The sequence below is a fragment of the Mustelus asterias genome, chromosome 1 (assembly GCF_964213995.1).
Source record: "Mustelus asterias chromosome 1, sMusAst1.hap1.1, whole genome shotgun sequence".
Taxonomy (NCBI): Eukaryota; Metazoa; Chordata; class Chondrichthyes; order Carcharhiniformes; family Triakidae; genus Mustelus; species Mustelus asterias.
The window spans coordinates 104160324-104185099 of record NC_135801.1 but is presented as its reverse complement, the minus strand read 5'-3'; the positions used below and the strand labels follow the sequence as shown (position 1 = coordinate 104185099).

At 41.5% G+C, this 24776-nt stretch overlaps 1 protein-coding gene across 13 annotated transcripts in view; it reads left to right on the top strand.

Moving 5' to 3' along the window:
* Positions 1 to 24776, top strand: part of LOC144495583 (RELT-like protein 1) — an 84662-nt gene that overhangs the window by 37811 nt on the left and 22075 nt on the right. For all 13 annotated transcript variants that reach the window (XM_078215760.1, XM_078215835.1, XM_078215825.1 and 10 more), the window contains exons 3-4: positions 1532 to 1603; positions 5056 to 5101. In XM_078215760.1, the coding sequence (XP_078071886.1) occupies positions 1532 to 1603; positions 5056 to 5101 (118 nt within the window). The remainder of the gene's footprint in view (positions 1 to 1531; positions 1604 to 5055; positions 5102 to 24776) is intronic.

The following is a 24776-nucleotide window of genomic DNA, read 5'->3' as shown; positions in this document are numbered from 1 at the left end:
ATCTCCACATCATGACCTCCCTTGTAGCCAGTGAGGATACAAAGATTTCTCTCAAGGCCGCAGCAATTTCCTCCCTTGCCTCTCTGTATTCTGGGGTATATCCCATCATGCCCTGGAGACTTGTCTATCTTAATATTTCTCAAGAACCCCAATACTACCTCCTTTTTGATCTCAACATGACTCAAACTAACTACACACCCTTTCCCAGACTCATCATCCACCAAGTCCTTCTCTTGGGTGAATACTGACGCAAAGTACTCATTCAATACCTCGCTCATTTCCTCTGGCTCCAAGCATAGATTCCCTCCCCTGTCCTTGAGTGGGCCTACCCTCTTGCTCTTTACATATGTATATATTTCCTTAATCCTGCTGGCCAATGCTTTTTCGTGACCCCTTTTAGCCCTCCTTACTCCTTGCTTAAGTTTCTTTCTACTTCCCTTGTATTCCACACTTGCTTCATGTGTGCCTAGCCTTGACAAATGCTTCCTTTTTCTTTGACTAGGCTCACAATATCTTTCGTTATCCAAGGTTCCCAAAACTTGCCATACTTATCCTTCTTCCTTACAGGAATGTGCCAGTCCAGAATCTCTATCAACTTACACTTGAAAGCCTCCCCCATGCCAGATGTTGATTTGCCCTCAAACATCTGCCCCCAATCTATATTCTTCAGTTCCTGCCTAATATTGTTGTAATTAGCCCTCCCCCAATTTAGCACCTTAACTTGAGGACTACATTTTTCTTTGTCCATCAGTAGTTTAAAGCTTACTGAATTGTGGTCACTGTTCCTGAACTGCTCCCCTACGGAAACATCGACCACCTGGCCGGGCTAATAGAGTTCATTTAAGACATATGTGGACGCAGCGAGCCATGAGGATGAACTCTCATTTATATCTCATTGCTCTCATCATGTCCAAAAATCATTTTTTCAGCTTATTTTCAAATGAAGCTGTTCATTTATGTTGTCCACTAGATGGTGTGTATTTTGTTGCTATAATCATATTTGTTAAGGACGACAATGCAAAAATCAGAATATCACATTGGATTAGGACGGAGTTTAGATAGAAACTGAGCTAGTTGAGGTGAGGTAGAAGGAAAATTGACACACAGGCTGGAATAAGTATGATGGTTCCAGAATAGAATCTTCAAAAATCTATAGGGTGAACATTATGGTCAGAACTTTCTAGCCGTTCATGCCAGCAGAATCTTCTGTTCCTGCTGGTGGCACACCCCGGCCGTGAGTTTCATGGTGGCAAGGGGTGCATTTAATGGGAAACCCTGGTGACAATGGCAGGACCAGAAGATCCTACCACCGAGAAATACACTGGGTTGTCTGGTAAATTCTGCCCTGTACATCAGACTAATTATACAAGCATTTTTTGGATATTAAATATAATTAAATTAACCATTTGTCAGATTTGATGCAACTTCTCCGACACTGCTGGCCGAAGTGTTAATTTAATTGCGATGAACACCAGAGTTGGGCATAGTATTTTACCGTACTCACTTTTATTTTTTGTACATTGTTTCTTAGATTTCCATGACAGTGGTGAGTGCAATGCTGATACAGTTGGACAAATGGTGCACTATATTATGAAAAATCCAGGTAATGCTTCATAAGATTGCAGTTTAGTTGGAAGATGTTAACAGGAGTGAACCATTACAATTCAGTGAGATCATAGCTTATCTGTGACCTAACTCCATATCCCTTGATATCTTTGGTTAGCTGAAATCTCAGATTTACAATGAACAATTTACCTAACTGCTGCTTCAGGAAGAGCATGTAAGAGATGTTGATTCCAAACTTCAATATCCAAAAGAACTTTTTTAAATTTATCTTTCAAGGATGTGGCTGTCACTGGCAAGGTCAGCATTTGCTGACCATGATCTGAGCAGCTTCCTGGGCCATTTCAAAGAGCAGTTAAGGGTCAATCATATTTTGTGGCCTCCGGTCGCATGTAGACTAGACCACATAAGGATAAGTTCACATGAGTGAACCATATGGATTTTCTCACAATCGATGATCATTTCATGGTCACCATTACTGGGACTAGTTTTTCAGTCCCAGATTTTATTAATTTAAATTTTATCAGCTGCCATGGTGAGATTTGTCCCCAGGGCCTGGGCCTCTGGATTTCTAGACCAGTGACATTACCTTTATGCCACCAGTCCCCATTATAGTCAACCATGGTTTGGTTGTCAGCAGTCTTGCCTCTTGTTATAATAGCTCTAGTTTCGAGTCCTATTCTAAGGCTTCAGCACAAAGATCAAAGCTGACACCAGTGCAGTACTGAGGGAGTACTGTCAGAGGTGCTGTCTTTTGGATGAGATTTTAACTCAAGGACCCACTTATCTGCGTGGTTGAATGTAAAGATCCCATAGCACTATTTCAAAGAAGAGCAGAGGACTAATGTCCTGGCCAACATTCATCCCTTAGTCAACAGCATTGAAACAGATTATCTGGTCATTATTATTTTGCTGTTTGCGAGAGTTGGCTGTGCACAAATTGATTTGTGTTTCCTATATTACAACAGTGACTACACTCAAAAGTCTGGTTGTTATTTAAAAGTGCTATATAAATGCAAGTCTTTTTCTCTCTAGATTGTGCCCCTTAGTCCTAAACTCAACCACAGGAAATGGGGTAGATAGAAAAAGCTATCTGTTCCCCATACTATCTTGAAAAAATTGATCTTGTATTCCTCATAATTTTCTAAATTTCAGGGAATACAATTCTAGTTCATAGACTGAATCTTGGCATTTGGTATTATTCCAATAAACCTATGTCGCATTACTTTTAAGGACAAAGCCTTTCTAAAGTGAGAAGCTCACGGAATGCGATTCTCTGCTGGACAGGACTTTGTGTAGCTCAGGTGTAACTTCTATCCTCTTGTATTCTAGCGATCTTGGTGTAAAGGCCAGCATTTCATTAGATTTTTTTGATCATTTACTGTATCCTATACATGACATGTTAAATATCAATGTACGTGGATCTCTTAAGTTTGTTTGAACCTCCACTGTTTCTAGTTTTTCACCATTTAGAAAATCATCTGATCTATCTGTTTATAGAAGCTGTCATTTGGCTGCCTTGACATCCTTTTCCCAGAGTTTTGCCCATTCACTTAATCTATTAATGCCTCTTTGTAGATAAAAATATAAAATTACACTGCTAGCAAAGCTGCCTATCTTTGTATTATTGGCAGCTTGCATATATGACTTCCTACTTCATCATCTAAGCTGTTAATTAATATGATGATTTGTTGAAGTGCCATTCATGTATTTAGGCACTGATAGGTAGAGCAACCTCCAAATGTGATTTACTTGCAACAAATCAAACTTGCCTGCATTTGTGACTCAGATGCAGCAACATTCCCTGGCTGGGCTTCGGCCTAGAATTCTGGAAGTGGCTTCTTGGAGTTGAATTATAGAATCCCTACAGTGCAGAAAGAAGCCATTTAGCCTACGAGCTGCACCGACAACAATGCCCACCCAGGCTGTATCGCCGTAACCCCATATATTTACCCTGCTTGTCTCCCTGACACTAAGGGGCAATTTAGTAATGGTTTTGTGCCGAAATGGACTGAATGGCATACCTAATCTGTAACCATCTTGTAAATGAATGCGTAGGAAAGGTGTTGGTCTGTATCAAGTGGAAGCATATGGTGCTGGTAGAGATAGCATCTTGTCTTTGCTTAATTGACATTTAACCCTGAAGAATCAAACAAAGGAGGATCAAAATCCTGCAATATTTGAAAATGAAGATGGGATTCTTATTAGTTTCTCTATTCTACCCAAGTACATTTCAATTAAATAGTCCTAATTTTACATTTGAACTTGGGATATTTTAATGTAATCCCATCTTGCCCATTGTCTACACCCCTAATAGTGCATTTGTTTTCTGACCAAACAAGGAATGTAATCTCCTGACACATCATGACACCAACTTCCAAATGTTAGCTGTAGTTATGAGCATCATGGTGATTAGTATCACAAGATGTTTATTTGCTGTTTGTAGTGCATTTTTTATTTTTTTGAATTTCTGTATTACAAACAATAATGGCCCAGATTTTACTGTCAGCGATGAAGGAACCTCGGAAAGTTGGGCGCAAAAATTTGGCAAATACTAAAAAGTTGATTATCCCATCTCTGAAAGGACAGCAATAAGAATGCTGGCCTAGCCAGCAATACCCACGAGCCATGAAAAGTATTTTTTAAAAATAGCTGATCATCTCAGAATTAGGGAACGCAGATTTAAGATTTTGAACAAGAGATGTGGGAAAGAACTATTTCAATCAGTGTGGTAATGATCTATATCCTGCTGCCTACGAGGATGTAAAAGTGTAGATGATCAATGACTTCAAATGGGAATTGATTACTTGAGAGAGATCAAGCTGCACGGCTCAGAATAGAATGGGGGTTAAATCTCGACTGGATTGCTCTAGAGAGTCAGCATGTGCTCATTGAGCCAAGTGCTCTCCTTCTGCATTGATTCTAAAAAGCCGACATTCACATCAAATCACTGGTTATATATGATTGCCTCTGCGATTTTGCAACAGTACACCATGTATTACTAACAGCACCTTTCAGGTTTGCATGTTCAATTGCACCTGTGCTAAGACCAGAAGTTCTTTTCAGTTTTGCATAGTGATAGATGCAAGCACATATAATTTTACTGTTACAACCCCAAATTCAAGGCCATTAAATTCATGCAAATTACATTTTGAGCCAGGAGACACTTGAATAATTTACTACCTTGTTGCCATTGCAAGTCTGGTATTGAAAATTTGAGTTCTTAGCTTGAACTTATTTCAAGTAAATTGCTTATTATGTATTTCTCTAGATGTTGTTGCCATCTTTTTTATCTTATTAATCTTTCATTTAATATTTATTGATTAGGAATTTTTTCAATTTCGAAGTTCAATTTATAATATTGATAGCATTATAAAATGTAGATTAAATGAAAAACTGTCAAAAATTAGGTCTGAATTGTAAGGCATTTTACAATTTTAAATATCCACAATTCAGTTTGGAACTAACGTCTATTTTTTCCTCTCTTTGCAGCTAATGCTGAAGCATTACATGCTATGTTAGACCATGATGCAGAAAGGTAAGATTATCTTTAAGGATTTATTAATAATGCTTGTTCAAATTTCAAAAATGTTTGAGATAATTATATACTAAAAGAAATTATGACATTGTGCTCCAAATTTTGAAGTTGTTTAATGGATCGTACATAGTTTGAAAATACCTGAGAAACCAAATTCTTTCTCAAAACTTAGAAATCTAGACGGTTAGCAATAATTTCTGGAATGTAAAGATGTTGGTGGAAGCAGATATTGGGCATTTATTACTGTGTCCCAATAAAACTGGCTTTTGCTACCAAATAAACCTGTTGGACTTTAACCTGGTGTTGTTAGACTTCTTACTGTGTTTACCCCAGTCCAACGCCGGCATCTCCACACCAATAAAACTGTGCCAGTACAATGGTTATTCAGTGACTCGCAAGCAGAAATGGCGCCCTGTCCAAGAAACGGAAAGCAAACTCTCCATTTATAATAACTTTTCTCAATCTCGGTGATTACTTCATTTGATTCCTTCTGAAGGATTGTGTTACTGAAACATTTAATGTTGTCTGAGTCCTACTTGTTTCAGCATTTGCTTCGGGATTTCTGCATCATTGCTGCTGTTTGGACATTTTGTCCTCATGAAAGGAGATTGTTCTTCAACTAAAGCTTTTGCCTAACATTTTGGAGGAAAATGAGTTTGGAAATAACTCTACATAAATGCTACAGCAAATTCAAATCTATGAATATCCTCTGGACTAATAGTGCTGCTGACCACCTCCGTTTACCTTCTCTTCCAGAAGTAGTGCTGGAGCAAGCTAGCCGAGCAGGGCATCTGGTTCTATTGTCTTTATCCAGATAAAACGAATGTTATTTATTATAATTTGTAATCACTCCCGAGAATATCCTTCCCCTTTGAGCACCTGGTTATTCATTATTATATGCAAATTACATATTCTTGTGGGGAAAGATATTCCAAATATATTTGACCCTCATTGGAAGGTGTTGACTTGGAACATAGAACATGGAACAGTACAGCACAGAACAGGCCCTTCGGCCCACGATGTTGTGCCGAGCTTTATCTGAAACCAAGATCAAGCTATCCCACTCCCTATCATCCTGGTGTGCTCCATGTGCCTATCCAATAACCGCTTAAATGTCCCTAAAGTGTCTGACTCCACTATCACTGCAGGCGGTCCATTCCACACCCCAACCACTCTCTGCGTAAAGAACCTACCTCTGATATCTTTCCTATATCTCCCACCATGAACCCTATAGTTATACCCCCTTGTAATAGCTCCATCCACCCGAGGAAATAGTTTTGAACGTTCACTTTATCTATCCCCTTCATCATTTTATAAACCTCTATTAAGTCTCCCCTCAGCCTCCTCCGCTCCAGAGAGAACAGCCCTAGCTCCCTCAACCTTTCCTCATAAGACCTACCCTCCAAACCAGGCAGCATCCTGGTAAATCTCCCCTGCACTCTTTCCAGTGCTTCCACATCCTTCTTATAGTGAGGTGACCAGAACTGCGCACAATATTCCAAATGTGGTCTCACCAAGGTCCTGTACAGTTGCAGCATCCAACCCCCTGTTAATAAAAGCTAACACACCATAGGCCTTCTTCACAGCTCTATCCACTTGAGTGGCAACCTTTAGAGATCTGTGGATATGGACCCCAAGATCTCTCTGTTCCTCCACAGTCTTCAGAACCCTACCTTTGACCCTGTAATCCACATTTAAATTAGTCCTACCAAAATGAATCACCTCACATTTATCAGGGTTAAACTCCATTTGCCATTTTTCAGCCCAGCTTTGCATCCTATCTATGTCTCTTTGCAGCCTACAACAGCCCTCCACCTCATCCACTACTCCACCAATCTTGGTGTCATCAGCAAACTTACTGATCCTCCCTTCAGCCCCCTCCTCTAAGTCATTAATAAAAATCACAAAGAGCAGAGGACCAAGCACTGATCCCTGTGGCACTCCGCTAGCAACCTGCCTCCCGTCCGAAAATTTTCCATCCACCACCACCCTCTGTCTTCGATCAGATAGCCAGTTACCTATCCAATCGGCCAACTTTCCTTCTATCCCACACCTCCTTACTTTCATCATAAGCCGACCATGGGGGACCTTATCAAATGCTTTACTAAAATCCATGTATATGACATCAACTGCCCTACCTTCATCAACACACTTAGTTACCTCCTCAAAAAATTCAATCAAATTTGTGAGGGACGACTTGCCCTTCACGAATCCGTGCTGACTATCCCGGATTAATCCGCATCTTTCTAAATGGTTGTAAATCCCATCCCTAAGGACCTTTTCCATCAATTTACCAACCACCGAAGTAAGACTAACCGGTCTATAATTACCAGGGTCATTTCTATTCCCTTTCTTAAACAGAGGAACAACATTCGCCACTCTCCAGTCCTCTGGCACCATCCCCGTGGACAGTGAGGACCCAAAGATCAAAGCCAAAGGCTCTGCAGTCTCATCCCTTGCCTCCCAAAGAATCCTAGGATATATTTCATCAGGCCCAGGGGACTTATCGACCTTCAGTTTATTCAAAACTGCCAGTACATCCTCCCTCCGAACAACCTTTTGAAAAATAATCTATATTTAGATTTTATATGCACTAAACCAACTTTAAAATTTCATAATTCCATGTGTTGGAGTAGGATGTGAAACATATTTCTCCTAAAGTGAGAAATGGTCAGGCCCAGGTGGGTAGATAGCTGACGCTGTGGATTCCCAAGGACTCCAAGAACCCAGTTTAAAATTTTATTCTGAACAATCCTTTGTAACCCTATTTTGTCAATAAATTCTAGTGACTTTAGCCTCTTAAATATCTGGAAAGAAACCTAATGCTTCTTCCTTCTCTATTGGGTCTGTACTTTTTCCCCCCTTGTTCTCTTGCCTAACCAAGCATATTTTCATCCTGGCAATTGAATGTTTGGTCACCATCTTACATAATGTTTTGATTTTTTTCTTGGTTTTTGGGGATTGGTTACCGTATACCACTATCTTCAAATTTCAACACAGCATTTTTTGCCCCAAACTAAATAAATTAGCAAGCGCCTCATACTTTTTCAACACTGGAAAAGCTGCTGATAACATTTGATACACATACTAGAAATGGAAACCAATGCAAATCCATATCAAGTCTATCAGCATTTAAACAACTGATGCTGCTGATTGTCAGTTCTCTTTTGACATACAAACACATCTGCTCTGCAATTCCAGCGTTTACTTATTTAGTTCAGATTCTGTTCCGTCCATATATAAGGAAAGTTAAGGTGAGTTTTTGTGTTCTTGCAATTACTGGTTCCATGGTGGGATACTTTACACACTTTCATCTTTGTTGATGGGATTTCACTGCCACACTTGTGGAATGTGAAGACCTTCTACTTAACTTTTGGACCTATTCATTGTGAAATTTGAAGGGATTATATCTTTTTGTTGGGATATAATCTGTTACTTGTAATCTGTTCTGTTCCCTCTGAATGTGTGTGTGGGGAAATGAATCTACTCTTGGGTAAAAACACATCCTGATCCTTAGCAATCATACCATTGCAGACTGCTTAAATCCTGTGGTTAGCTACATTTGAATGAAACATATATTTATCTCTGAATCAGTCTAAGCATCTAAAATGTAGGAACAGCTGAGCATCCTTCCACTCAACCGTTCCTCTTTTAATTGATTAACCAGTTGCTACTTTAATTGCATAATTGCCAGTTAAAATGAGAGAGCGCAAAGGAAACCGTAGTCTGATGTCCAGTGTAGGGAAAGTACTCGTGGTGCCCTGAAAGAGTGAATGAAGAACCATGTGGAGAAATGAGTCAGCATGGTTTTATTTGTTTTAAAATTATTCATTCATGTGGACATCGCTGGCAAGGCCAGAAATTATTGCCCATTTTTAATTGCACTTCAGAGGGTGATCCTGGATTTGGGAGGTGCTGTCAAGTGGTCTTGGCAAGTTGCAGCAATACATCGTGTAGATGGTATACACTCCTGTCCGTTACAGTGATGATGGAGGGAGTGGATGTTTGAGGTGGTGAATGGGGTGCCAGTTTATCCAACTGCTTTGTCCTAGAACCTCTTGACTATTGTTGCCGCCCAACTCATTCAGCCAAGTGGTGAGTATTCCATCACACTCCTGACTTGTGATGGTGACAATCCTTTGGGATTCAGGAGCTGAGTCACTCATCTCAGAATTACAAACTATGAATTTGAATGAATATTTTATGAATGCATAAAAAATAAATACTGTGGCTCTAAAAGCAACTTTTAGAGCCACAGTATTTATTTTTTATGCATTCAAGGGATATGCGTGTCACTGGCAAGGTCTTTATTTATTGCCCAACTCTAATTAAACTGGAAGGTATTTTGAATTGCTGGAGACTCCTACAGTGCTGTTAGGTAACAGATTTCAAGTTTGTGCCAATCAAAATTAACGTATGGTGGTATATTTCCAAATCAGGGTGGTGTTTGACTTGGATTGGAACTTGCAGGTTATGTTCAAAGATGTGCGGGTTAGGTGGATAGGCCATACTAAATCGTTAGGGAGAAGAAGGTTAAGAGGTGACTTAATAGAGGCATACAAGATGATCAGAGGATTAGATAGAGTGGATAGTGAGAGCCTTTTTCCTTGGATGGTGTTGGCTAGCACGAGGGGACATAGCTTTAAATTGAGGGGTGAGAGATATAGGACAGATGTTAGAGGTAGGTTCTTTACTCGGAGAGTAGTAAGGGCGTGGAATGCCCTGCCTGCAGCAGTAGTGGACTCGTCAACATTAAGAGCATTCAAATGGTTATTGGATAAACATATGGATGATATTGGAATAGTGTAGATTAGATGGGCTTTAGATTGGTTTCACTGGTCGGCGCAACATCGAGGGCCGAAGGGCCTGTACTGCGCTGTTATGTCCTATGTTCTAAGACAGTTGGGTCTAGGGCCCTGTTTTGAGTAACATCCTGCAGCAATGTCCTTCCACTGAGATTGGCCTCCAATAACTAAAATCTATCTTCATGCTAGGTATGACTTTAATTATAGAGAGGTTTTCCCATTGACTTCAATTTGATTAGGTAGATTGATGCCACACTTGGTCAGGTGTTACTTTGTCATGCACAGTCACTTTCACCTCACTTTGATCTGGAATTCAGTTCTTTTGTCCCTGGTGGAATGAAGGCAAAAATGAAACCTAAAGCTAACGTTTATTTATTAGTATCACAAGTAGGCTTATATCAACATTGCAATGAAGTTACTATGAAAATCCCCTAGTTGCCACACTCCGGCACTTGTTCGGGTGCACTGAGGGAGAATTTAGCATGGCCAATGCACCGAACCAATATATCTTTCGGACTGTGAGAGGAAACAGGAACCCCCAGAGGAAACCCATGCAGACACTGGGAGAATGCACAGACTCAAGCTGGGAATCGAACCAGGGTACTGGAGCTGTGGGCAACGGTGTTAACCACTGTGCCGCTGAGGCGGTTCTAATGGAATCCAAACTAAACATTAATAGCTTATTGCTAAATTAGTGCCACTTGATAGCATTGTCTTTGACACCTTCCCTCAGTTTCCTGATGATTGAGAGTAGTTGGCCAGATTGGATTTGTCCTATTCCAATGCATACAATATACCTGTGTAATTTGACACATCATCGAATAGATAACCAGTATTGGAGCTGTATAGAAAGAGCTTGGCTTGATATGCAGCCAGATCTGAAGCCCAAGTCTTCGGAACTGGGATATTATAGAAGCCCATAGCCCTTTGCTGTATCCGGTGTATGTTTATTAATATCACAGAGTAAATTGAATTGGCTGAAGATACAATTATGATGATGTGAGCCACAAGATACAGCTGAGAAGCATCATCTACTTGGCATTTTGGCTGAAGGTGGTTGCAAGCACTCCAGTTCTCTGATGCCTTCCCTGAGTCTAGAGAAGACCGAAAGGTTATGGCCAGCGCCCTTGCAATTTCCACTCTTGCTTCCTTCAATATCCTTGGATCCATCTCATCCAGTCCTGGTGCCTTGTCAACAGTCTACCCTGCCACGTCCTCTGATTCTTTTTTTTCTTCTCGCTAGTGTATAGCAGGGAAAGTAATCCAGAGGTTGCTACCTTTTTCGGGTGTTAGATGTTAACTTTCTCCCCAGCTCCTTAAATTTCTCCGTCCTCCCTTTGTTGCTGGCTCCAATGTTGATCATGAAGTCTATCTCTTTTTCCCCTCCTTTTCCTTTTCATGTGATGTCCCTTACCCTGATGGCATGCAGGTCTCATGTCAACAGTGTAAGGACTGCCTGTCTGTCGTCTTGACAGCTAAGTTCCCTATTAGTATTATTATAATCCAGGTCAGAAACTGTTTACGAAGTCAGCCTAGACCATAAGTTTTTGCACTTTGAATTTGACACGGGTAAGCATAAGATGTTTCACTCCAGGTATGATTCAAATGACCCACTGGGGAGCTTTTATCAAACAAAGTTTAATTAAGGATATAGTAAACATCCAATAAGACAATTAGCAATAACTTATACCAATTAAAAACAAAGAAAAAAAAATCATGATATTGTAAAAACTGTTCTAACCAAACAAACCTCCTCACAAACCTACACTTGTCCCAGGTTTAGCATAAAAAATAAAAATGCTTGTGATGCTGGATTTTCTTGTTCTGTAACACCTGCTCTGAATTAGTCCTTTTGGATAGTGTTATAATTCAGGTCAGAAACTCGAGTGTTTTATGAATTCCGCCTGAATCATAGGTTTTGCAATTTGAATTTGATGAGGGTAAGCATGAGGTGCTTCACTTCAAGTATGATTCAGATGATCCACTAGGGAGCTTTTATCAAACAAAATTTATTTAAGAATACAGTTAACATGTATTGAAAGAAAATTAACAACTTTTACCAGTTACAAACAAAAAAACCAACCATGATATTGTATAACCCTTGACAAATATATGTAATGTTTCAACCAAACAACCCTTCTTAAACAATACTCTTGCCACCGGTATAGCACAGAAAATATAAATGCTCACGTGATACTGGAACTTAGTCCTTTGGTTGGATGCTGCACTTCTCTTGATACACAACAGACAAGCTTGAAGTCAAAACAGCTTCCCAAAACACCAGAGAGAGGCTATAGGTACTAACTAGCAAACCACCAACAGCAGAGTTTTCACTCCTGGAAGGCAAGAAGCCTTGCTTCCAGCCAACCAGCAGAATTTTCAAAACCAGGGAGAGGGAGAAAACCTTCCTGCCATTTGACAACCAGGACAGCGTCGGACTGTGAAACCAAAACTGAAAATGAATCCTTGGGTTCTTCTGGGGAGGAACCACCTGACTTTGATTTGTCAATTAGTCTTCCCCCTCACAATGCAAAAGGTCGTAAAATCCCAGAAAGTACTGAGGCCCAGAGTAAAAATAAAACCCCATTTTAAACCACTGAAGCAGCAATAAAAAGACTTCTAGCAGACAGCTTGGCAATAATGAAACCAAAAGACCTGCTTACAACTGCAGAGAACTTGATTTTTAAAAACCACATTTCTTAAAGGCACACTAACGTCACAATAGAGAATTGAAACTCTGACTTTCCAGCCCTGTAGGTCCCAGCATCTTGAGACAGCGATAGAGCCACTGCTTGTCTCAAGCTAGCAAGCCACCAATAACAAAATTTTCACTCCAGGAAGGCAAGAAAAACTGCTTCCAACTAGCCAGCAGAATTTCTAATACCAGGGAGAGACACCGAAATACTGCTTTTCAATCTTGAGTCCAACAGCTTCTAACAAACTGAATGTGAATCCTTGGATTCCTCTGTGAAGGAACCACCTGACCTTGACCTGCCAATCCTCCCACAACAATTCAAAAAAGGTTGTAAACTCTGTAGGCCCAAATTACAAATAAATAAAAAGGCCCATTATATTCCTTCAACAGACATCATGGCAATCATACAAAAGAAAGCAGAGAAACAGGATTAAAATACATTCCTTAAAGGCACAGTAGCATCACAGTATACTTGCTGTATAACACTTGGTGTCACACTCCTGAAGATTTTCTGCACTACCACGTCCCTTCCTACCCTTCTGGGTGCCTCCATCTTTCTACTGGAAATTCTATCTGACTACAGTGGCCAGGTCCTATAACATGTGATCCAGACACCCATGTGCCCGTACTTTCTTACTCATTGATAAGATGCAAGCATTGCTATATTTATTGCTCATCCCTAATTGCACTGTCATTAAAAGAAGTCCCTAATTGCACTGTAGAAGATGATGAACCACTGCACTCCGATGGTTTTGTCAAGGAGGGCTTTACATGATTTTGTCAGTGATGGTAAAAGAATGGCACTACATTTTCAATGAAGATGGTCTGTGATTTGAACAGGAACATGGTTCCCGGTGGTTTTCCCATGCACTTGAGGGTGCTGGCTTTTTTTGGAGATGGAGGTTTTCGATTTGGAATGTGCTCCCTTAGGGGTTCTTATCGAACAGGCTGCTTTGTCCTGGATGTTTTCAAAACTTATAAATGCTTTTGGAGTTGCAGAAGGCGGAGAGTACTGCAACACATCTTGACTTGTGCCTTGTGGATAGTTGAAAGTCTTTGAAGGTTAGGAAGTTAGTCACTTGCTACACAATGCACAGCCTCTCTCCTTCTCTTGTAACCACACCTTTTTGGCTGATTCAGTAACGTTTCTGGTCACTGGTGGCCGCAGGATGTGATAGGAAACTTGATAGTAGTACCATTGAATGTCAAGGATGGAGGTGCCTGCCACTTGTGTGGCATGCACGTTACTTGTCACCATCAGTCCAAGCCAGAATGAGGGAAGGTCAATGAAGCAGCTGAAGGTGGTTAGGCCTAGGATATTACGCTGTGGAACTCCCGCAGCAATGTCCTGGGATTGATATGATTGACTTCCAACAACTACAGTCACCTGTGTGCAATAGGACACCAATTGGAGAGTTTTTTTCCTTGATTTGAACTTTACTAGGGCTCCTTCATGATACACTGGGTCAAATGCTGCTTTGATATCAAGGACAGTCACTTTCGTCTCACCTCTGGAATTCAACCCTGTCCATGTTTGGACAAAGTTAATAATGAGGGCTGGACCGGAGTCATGCTGGATGAACATAAACCAAGCAATGGTGAGCAGGTTATTGAGAGTGAGTAATGCCTGATCGCACTGCCGTCAATGCCTTCTATCACTTTGCTGATGGGTTGGTAATTGGGCTCTTCGATGTGCCCTAAGTTTTGATAATAGGACGTACTTGAGCAATTTTCTACATTGTTGGGTAGATGCCTGTGTTATAGCTGTACTGGAACAGCTTGGCTAAAGGTGACGGTAGTTCTGGAGATAAGTCTTTTCCAAATACTATAGTTGGATTGTTGTTGCATCCCATACCACTGCTGCATCCATGAGTGTTTTATCACATGGAGTGAATCACATTGGCTGATTTCTTTCTTTGGTGGGGATGTCAGGAGGAGATTGCAATGGATTATCCAACTGTCACTTCTAGCTGAAGATGGCTGCAAAAATTTCAGGATTGTCTTTTGCACTCTCGTATCGAGTTCTGCTATCAGAGGATTGGAATGTTCATGAAGGCAACTCCTCTGGTTAGTTGTTTAATTCATTTATGACTAACTGTGGCAAGAATGATCTGAGCCATTTGTTGTGGGATTGCCTGGTTATTGTTATAGCATGCTGATTCTCCTGTTCATGCATGTAGTTTTGTATTGTAGCTTCAGTAGGTTATCGTCTCATTTATAGGTGCACCTGACCTTTTCTATATTGCCCAATGGATCCAGCTGCTGCTCCAAGTTTAAAAGCACTCCTCTTGCATTGGAACAGCTGGAGGTACCTTTCAAACATGAGTCTCAAAGGCACAAGGATAAGGCACATGTATTGGAGGCTGATCCCTTGGTTTTAACTTTTGATTTAACAAATTTCTAATTATGTGGTAGTAATTTATAATTGTCACTAACAAGGGTTAAAACTAGTTTAATGTATTAAATCAGTGTTATCTTTCTGTTTGCTTCTCAATGAACCAACCAAAAAGAATTACTTACTTCAGCTTAAAAAATGGTAACCATGACGTGGAGATGCCGGTGTTGGACTGGGGTGGGCAGAGTAAGAAATCTCAACAGGTTAAAGTCCAACAGGTTTATTTGGAATCACGAGCTTTCAGAGCGCTGCTCCTTCAGGTGAGTCCTCCTGATGAAGGAGCGGCGCTCTGAAAGCTCGTGATTCCAAATAAAGCTGTTGGACTTTAACCTGGTGTTATGAGATTTCTTACTAAGATTAAAAGAATCATTGAAATTGGTAAACACACAACTGAATAGCAAGTATCTTATTACTTAACCTTGGCATTTGTCTTGGAATCCTCAGGTTCTCTGGCTTCAATCCTGAGCATTGGTTGTCAGAAACTGCTTTTCCCCCCTCCATGAAGCTCCTACATTCAGCTTCCAGTCTGTTTGCAATCTATGCTAATTGACTGTGAAAGTCTGTGTCCAAGTTTAAAGTATTAACCTGATTGTGTAATCCAAGTTGCATGCAGAAGATAAACTGTTAAAACCTGTGATTTATTGATTTTCACAAACTAAAGAAACAGAAACAAAATGTGTAGAGTTTGCATGTATTTGTGTATTTGGTGCCATGTCGCCCTCTGGTGTTAGTTGTAGATAGCTATGTTGCAAAAGGACAGTTTGAAATAGTTCATTTGCGGTCTAGCAATGTATTTAATTTTGGAAATGTAATGTTTTTTGTCATCTACGTAAGATGATGGACAAATTCATTGGGAATGGGATAGTTTCATGTGCTGCAATGTCCGAAGAGACCAATCTATAAAAGGCAGTTTCCAGCACAAATTCATTTTTTAATAAAACTTTATTTTGAGCGTCTTGCCTTTTTTTTTGATCTAAAGACACAAGTTGCTGATTGAAGAATGTTTTAAAATTATGATCTGACAGCTGTTGTGCACAACCACAAATGAGTATTATATACTTTGAATCACTTGACGGTTTGCTAAATTGATCCTGCTATCAGATTATGGTTGAGTCACTTTGCTGGTTACCCTTTCTTTACCACAGATAAATTTGCAAGTATTAGATTAAGTCTTGCATCCTGACCCAGATAGTTTTATTTTCAATGACTTAGCTGGTGAGGAGCAAAGGAAATAGATGCAGGAAGAGGCCATTCAGCCTTTCGAGCCTGCTCTGCCATTCATTATGATCATGGCTGATCATCCAACTCAGTAGCCTGATCCCCGTTGCCCTAAGAGCTGTATCTAACTCTTCCTTGAAAACATAGTGTTTTGGCCGCAACTGCTCCCTGTGGTAGCCAATTCCACATGCTCACCATGCTCTGGGTGAAGACATTTCTCCTCATCTCAGTCCTAAAGGTTTTACCCCATATCTTAGACTATGGCCACTGGTTCTGGACATCCTCACCATTGGGAACATCCTGCCTGTGTCTGCCCTATCTAGTCATGTAAGAATTTTATAGATTTCTGAGATCCTCCCCTCATTCTCCAGTGAATATAATCCTAACCGACTCAGTCCTTGTATGTCAGCCCTGCCATCCCAGGAGTCAGTCTGGTAAATATTCGCTGCCCTCCCTTTATAGCAAGAACACCTTTCCTCAGATAAGGAGACCAAAACTGCACGCACTATTCCAGATGTGGCCTCACCGAGGCTCTGTATAATTGCAGCAAGATATCCCTGTTCCTGTACTTAAATCCTTTTGCTATGAAGACTAACATACCATTTGCCTCTTTTACTACCTGCTGCACCAGTATGCCTACCTTCATGTTGGGGGGGCGGGGTCTAAACATGCTGGCAAAGCTCGGCTGCCCCACTCACACCAAGAAATAACCAACCTCCCCCTACCCCACCACAGAGGTCTCAGGGGCCCCAAACAGTCATCAACAGCACCTCTCCTGCATGACACCCCCCCCCCCGGCCCGTCCTCAACCCCATGAGGCTTCGACTAAAGTTCACCCCAGCACTACCATCTGGCACGGGATGGCAGGTTGGTACAGTAAGAGGTCTCACAACACCAGGTTAAAGTCCAACAGGTTTATTTGGTAGCAAATACCATAAGTTTTCGGAGCGCTGCTCCTTCGTCAGATGGAGTGGAAATTTCCACTCCATCTGACGAAGGAGCAGCGCTCCGAAAGCTTATGGTATTTGCTACCAAATAAACCTGTTGGACTTTAACCTGGTGTTGTGAGACTTCTTACTGTGTTCACCCCAGTCCAACGCCGGCATCTCCACATCACGGTTGGTACAGTGCCAGGGCGTTGACCAGACATGTCCCTTTCCCCCGGGGGCTATAATCAACTTTGTGCCCACAAGAGGATCCCTTGGACAAGTCCACATCTGACAAGATTTGAAAATTCTGAGGAGGGGGGGGGGGGTGTGTGCTGTTAATTGGATTGAAATCAATTAAAATATGGTTCCCATCCTTTGTGGATGTGAACCTTGCTCTCCCAATGAGAGACAGGGAAAATTGCGGAATGCGATACCTCTGGAGAGAATCGCTTTTCCCGACTCTCCGAACTTTCAGCCTGCGTCGCTACTCTCTCTGACAGCGAACAGGCTGAAAATGGCCTCAATTACATTTAGTTCCCTTTCCTAAATCATTAATACATATTGTGAATAGCTGGGGTCATAGCACCGATCCCTGTGGTACCCCACTAGCCACTGCCTGCCATTCAGAAAAAGATCCCTTTATTCCTATTCTATTTCCTGTCTGCCAACCAGTTTTCTATCCATCTCAATACGCTAACCTCAATTCCATGCGTTTTAATTTTACACACTAATCTCTCATGTGGGAGTTTCTCCTTGTGGAAGGAGAAAGCCTTCTGAAAGTCCAATAAACCAAACCACATCCACTGCACCCCCCCCCCCCCCCCCCCATGTTAAATCCTTAAAAAATTCCAGTAGACTTGTCAAGGATGATTTTCTTTTTATAAACACATGCTGACTCTGTCCAATTCTACCACTTCAAGTGCTGTGCTATAACATCTTTTATAATCGACTCTAGAATTTTTCCTACTACTGACATTAGGCTGGAAGGTTTATAAATTCCCTGTTTTTTCTCTCCCCTTTTTAAATAGTAGCTACCCTCCAATTTGTAGGAACTGTTCCAGAATTTATAAAATCTTGGAAGATGAGCACCAATGCATTCACTATTTTAGAACTGCCTCCTTAAAGACTCTGGGATATAGATTGTCAGGCCCTGAGGATTTATCGACCTTCAATCCCATCAATTTCCCCAACACCATTTCTCTATTAATATTGATTTCCTTTGGTTCATCCCTCTCATTAAACCCTGTGTTCCCCAACATTTCTGGTATGTTATTTGTGTCCTCCTTGTATGTATTCAGATGGACGGCCATTTCTTTGTTCCCTATTATAAATTCCCCTGCTTCTGACTGTAAGGGACTTGCATTTGTCTTCACCAATCTTTTTCCATTCTCATCTATAGAAACTTTTACAGTTAATTTTCATGTTCCCTACAAGCTTACTCTCGGACTCTATTTTCCCCTTCTTAGTCGATCCCTTGGTTCTCTGCTGAATTCTAAACTACTCCCAAACCTAGGCTCTGTTATTTTTTTCTGACCAATTTGTATGCTTCTTTGTTGGATCTAATACTGTCTAATTTCCCTTGAAAGCATGGTTTGGCCAACTTTCCTGGTTTACTTTTGTGCCAGACAGGAATGAACAATTGTTGCAGTTCACCCATGCGCTCTTTGAATGATTGCCATAGTCTATCCAGCATTATCATATTAAGTAACCTTTCCCAATCAATCATAGCCAACTTGCGCTTCATACCATCATAGTTTCATTTAAGATTCAGGACCCTCGTCTCAGAAACAGCTACGTCATTTTCCATCTTGATGTATGGTCACTCATCTCCAAAAGGTCTCGAACAACTAGATTGGCAATTATTCATTTCTCGTTGCACAATGCCCAGTCTAGGATGGCATGTTCTCTAATTGGTTCTGTAACAGATTGGTCCAGAAAATTATCCTGTATACACTCCAGGAATCCTCCCTCCACGTTACTGTGACTAACTTGATTTGTGTGACCTATATGCAGATTAAAGTCACCCATAATTACAGATGTTCCTTTATTGCGTGCATCTCTAATTCCTGTTTAATGCCATTCCCAACATCACCAATACAGTTTGGGGGTCTATATGCAACCCCCACTAACGTTTTTTGCTCCTTTTGTGTTTCTCAGCTATACCCATACAAATTCCGTATCATTGGAGCTAATATCTTGCCTCACTAATGCATTAATCTCCTCTTCAATCAGCGATGCAACTCCTCTGCCTTTTCCTTTGTGCCTGCCTGCCTAAATACTGAATACTCCTGGATGTTCATTTCCCATCCCTGATCATCTTGCAGCCATGTCTCTGTAATCCTGAATACCTTATACCCGTTTACATCTATTTGTGCGATTTAATTCATCCACTTTATTGCGAATGCTCCCTGCGTTAAGGCACAAAACATTAAGATTTGCCCTTTAAACATTTTTTCCCTTTTCCACTGTGGCCCTCTTTGATTCTGGCCTTTGATTTCTCTGCCTAACATCTTTCCTATTCCCCTTACTGTCTTTTGTGCTTGTCCTTGATTTTCCCCTCCTCTGACTCCTTATTTGGGTTTCTATCCCCCTGCCATTTTAGTTTAAACCCTCCCAACCACTCTAGCAAAGACTCCCCCTAGGACATCAGTGCCAGTCCTGCCCAGGTGTAACTCATCCTGTTTGTACTGATCCCACCTCCTCCAGAACTGGTCCTTGGTTGCATTTATTAAACTAAGATATTCAGCCTTCACTAGTAGATGTTTTGTTAGCTTCCAAAAATATACCTCCCACATTCAGACTGTCGAGAGGTAAATGGATAAAAATAAATTATCTAGTGAACATAATCCTTTAACCTGTCTTGTCTTTTTATATGGTACTCAGAACAGATGCATTTTCAACATATGTAGCTGTGCTAAAGTCTTTACATGTCAGGGATGGACTTGGCTTCTGCATTTGTCCATAATAGTCTTCACTTTCCTCTGTTCCTGTACCAAGAAATTAATATTTCTTAATTCGCTCTGTACACTCTTGATATACTGGCTCTTTACTGTTTGAACAGTTGCTTTTATACCTTGTAGGAGAAATATGAGATATCTAAGGAGAGGCTGGACAAACTAGGTATGTTTTCTCTGGATTGGCTGAGGGGAGACCTGATAGAAGTATATAAAATTGAGAGGCATAGATGGGGTTGACAGTCAGAATCTTTTTTCTAGAGTTGAAAAGTCTACTACTAGGGGGCATGCACTTAAGATGAGAGGCGGAAAAGTTCAAAGGAGGTCTGAGGAGCAAGTTTTTTACGCAGAGTGGTAGGTGTCTGGAACGTGCTACCAGGGGTGGTGGCGCAGGCAGATACGATAGGGATGTTTAAGGGGCTTTTAGATAAGCACATTAATATGCAAGGAGTAGAGGGATATAGAACAAGGGCAGGCAGAAGGAATTTTTTTAATTTGGCGTCATGTCGGCACAACATTGTGGGCCGAAGGGTCGGTTCCTGTGCTGTACTGTTTTGTGTTCTATACATTTTTCCTCATTCATGAGGCAGTGATTCATGCTGAGGAATTATTCTACAGGTCTCAACAGCCCTCTTGGGAAGACATGCCATTCTTCATACGAGTGTAGGCAGTGAACATGAGGAGCTTCCATAACTAAGCACAATGTAGCCCTCATCCATTGACCATGTGTGCACTTTGTGCCAGAGATCGTATTAGCTAACATGCACAAATCAGGTCTCTTATGAGGGATTTCAACTCTTTGGCTTTTGAAGATTTAGCCTCTGAATTTCCTTGAAAACCACACTGGCCCTAAGCCATAAATGGCTCCCAAGGCTTCTCTAAGTCCTAATTGCCATCAGCATGGAACCATCCACCTTCTTTCATCATCTAAGCTCCCTTGGACTTACCCTGAGCTGTAGCTTCATTAAACAGCTCCCATGGCTTCTCTGTGAGCTGCAAACCACACAAGGCCCAAATTGCAATGAACAGCCTCTCCCAGCAAGCAAACTTGAAACCAGAGACAACATAGCTTGCTATGGTCTATCCTCAAACTGACTTCTAAACCAATTATCCCCCATTACAATTTATCCAGCAAGGGAAGTCCACCTGATGTTTTATGGCTGTATTTCCTCAAATCTGACTTGATGAAACAAACATGAGCAACCTTCTGAACTATTTAAAAAAAATTATTCTTGCAATCTTTGAAGTCCAGCATTTTGATAACCTTGCACTTTACAACTTTAATCTTTCCAGAATTAAAATTATCTCTAAAATAATAGCATGATGCATGAACTAAATATTTATAACACTTATACAATTGTATTATGGGACATTTACTGGCAAATTCCATCCTCAAAATAAAAGCTGTGCAATAGTCTGTGAAAAGTGTACGTGTAATGGAATTTGGTGGCATGATGGGATCCTTTGCTCTGGTAGCATTGTGCAGGGAAATCTTGGAATCTTGAGAACTGTGCAGAGGAATTTGGAAGTGGGGTAACACTTAGTGAGTCAACATTAGAGAGGGGTGGGAAAGAACATGGGCCTGACGAATGTCCTAGGGCTCTGGTTACACTGGTTTCTGTGAACATTATATTTAGTGTTCTTTGGCTTCGGTAAGTGGATCTGTATCTTCCATTTTAGCACTTTCTGTGCTGTCTCCCCAATTGGTCATTATCTGCAAGTGCTTGTATACGCTTTTAAAATAAATATTAACTGGATAAAGCTTTTGAAATTTATCGTCTGGCATGTTTCCAAATAGTGTTTAAAACAAACCAATAGATTTTGCTGGACCCATGGGCGAAGCATTGAATTGGCAGGAATGCTGTGACGGCACCCTAGTGAATGGTGTAAACTAGGTTTGCTCAAACTGCAGCACCCATCTTCAGTTATTTCTCTGGGCAAACGTATCCAATCAAAATGCTCGAGCTTCGAGTACAATCATTAATTAAGATTATAAATGTTATATTGTAATTACCACGATGGTGGGGTCGGTGGTATTGTTCATGCGGAAAGGTGGAATTACAACTTGGCCAGTTTAATGGGTACTTTCCATTCTAAAACGGTTGTAGAAATTTCTAATTTAAAAAAAAATTGAATGTAGACAGATGATACTTCTGCTATAGATTATTGCAGATATTCACTACAAGGTGTAATTGGTACAGGTAGGTGATGGGTCATGGAGCAGAATAGTAAGTTTGAGGGTGTAAAAATAATTCAGAAATTAAATATAGAACATGATTATAATAAGACACCCCCCTGCCATACTAGTTTAAACCGCCCCCCCCGGGGGGGGTTTAAACTAGTATGGCAGGGGGGTGGGGATCAAAATATTAGGTCTACAAGTGTAGAGGCTGGGGACAAGCTTGGCAAAGAAAAAGAGCACTCTGGGGGAGGATGACCTCACTGGGCCTGGAGGTCTGGAGTGCTTATACTTCAATGCAAAAAGCGGAGCAGATAAGACGGACGAACTTAGGGCCTTAATGCTCACGAGGAATTTGGATGTGGTTGCGGTGACAGAGACTTGGTTGAAAGAGGGACAGGACTGGCAGCTGAATATTCCGGGGTACAAGTGTTTTAGGCGAGACAGAGGAGGGGCCAAAAGAGGTGGGGGAGTAGCAGTATTAGTTGGAGAGCATATTACAGCGGTGCAGAGGGAGGACAATTCAGAGGGGTCGTGTAACGAGTCACTCTGGGTGGAGCTTAGAAACAGGAAGGGCGCAGTCACTATGATGGGGGTATACTACAAGCCCCCCAACAGCCCAAGGGAAGTGGAAGAACGGATATGTCAGGAGATACTGGATAGATGCAGGAAAAATAGGGTTGTTGTAGTGGGAGACTTCAATTTCCCTGGTATAGACTGGAAATCGCTGAGAGCTGGGACTCTGAATGGGGAGGAATTTGTAAAATGCGTACAGGAGGGTTCTTTGGAACAATATGTAGATAGCCCGACGAGAGAGGGGGCTATACTGGACCTAGTACTGGGGAATGAGCCCGGTCAGGTCTTCAAGATTTCGGTAGGGGAACATGTGGCAAATAGTGACCACAATTCTGTTAGCTTTAGGATAGTGATGGAAAAGGATGAGTGGTGTCCCAAGGGTAAGGTGTTGGATTGGGGGAAGGCTAACTTTAGTGGGATTAGGCAGAAATTGGCAGCTGTTGATTGGGAGAGGCTGTTTGAGGGTAAATCCACATCTGGCATGTGGGAGTCTTTTAAGGAACAGTTGTTAGGGCTACAGGACAGGCATGTGCCTGTTTAAAAAAAAAAAGGATAGGAAGGGTAGGATTCGAGAACCGTGGATAACCAGGGAAATTGAGGGACTGGTCAAAAAGAAAAGAGGGGCGTATGTTAGGTCCAGGCAGCTAAAAACGGAGGGAGCTCTGGAGGAGTACAAAGAAAGTAGGAAAGAACTCAAACGGGGAATTAGAAGGCAAAAAGGGGTCACGAAATGTCCTTGGCAGACAGGATTAAGGAGAATCCCAAGGCATTTTATTCATACGTTAGGAACAAAAGGGTTGTCAGGGAAAAAATCGGACCTCGGGGACAAAAGTGGGGAATTATGCTTGGAGCCCAAAGAAGTAGGGGAGATCCTAAATGAATACTTTGCGTCGGTATTCACAAAGGAGAGGGATGTGTTGACTGGGAATGTCTCGGAGGGGAGTGTTGAACCGTTGGAGAAAATCTCCATTACAAAGGAAGAAGTGTTAGGTTTGTTAGAGAATATAAAGACTGACAAATCCCCAGGGCCTGATGGAATCTATCCAAGGCTGCTCGGGGAGACGAGAGATGAAATCGCTGGGCCTCTGATGCAAATCTTTGTCTCGTCACTGGACGCAGGTGAGGTCCCAGAGGATTGGAGAATAGCTAATGGCCAGAATGGTTGACGAGGGAAGGGCCGTGGATGTCGTCTATATGGACTTTAGTAAAGCATTTGACAAAGTCTCTCATGGTAGGTTGGTGAAAAAGGTTGGCTCTCATGGGATAAAGGGGGAGGTGGTTAGATGGGTGGAGAACTGGCTTGGTCACAGAAGACAGAGGGTGGTAGTGGAAGGGTCTTTTTCCGGCTGGAGGCCTGTGACTAGTGGTGTTCCGCAGGGCTCTGTATTGGGACCTCTGCTGTTTGTGATTTATATAAACGATCTGGAAGAAGGTGTAACTGGGGTGATCAGTAAGTTTGCGGACGACACAAAATTGGCAGGACTTGCAGATAGTGAGGAGCATTGTCAGAGGCTACAGAAGGATATAGATAGGCTGGAAATTTGGGCAAAGAAATGGCAGATGGAGTTCAATGCATTTTGGTAGAAATAATGTAGGGAGGAGCTATACGATAAATGGCAGAACCATAAAGGGTGTAGATACGCAGAGGGACCTGGGTGTGCAAGTCCACAGATCCTTGAAGGTGACGTCACAGGTGGAGAAGGTGGTGAAGGCATATGGCATGCTTGCCTTTATAGGACGGGGCATAGAGTATAAAAGTTGGGGTCTGATGTTGCAGATGTATAGAACGTTGGTTCGGCCGCATTTGGAATACTGCGTCCAGTTCTGGTCGCCACACTACCAGAAGGACATGGAGGCTTTGGAGAGAGTACAGAGGAGGTTTACCAGGATGTTACCTGGTATGGAGGGGCTTAGTTATGAGGAG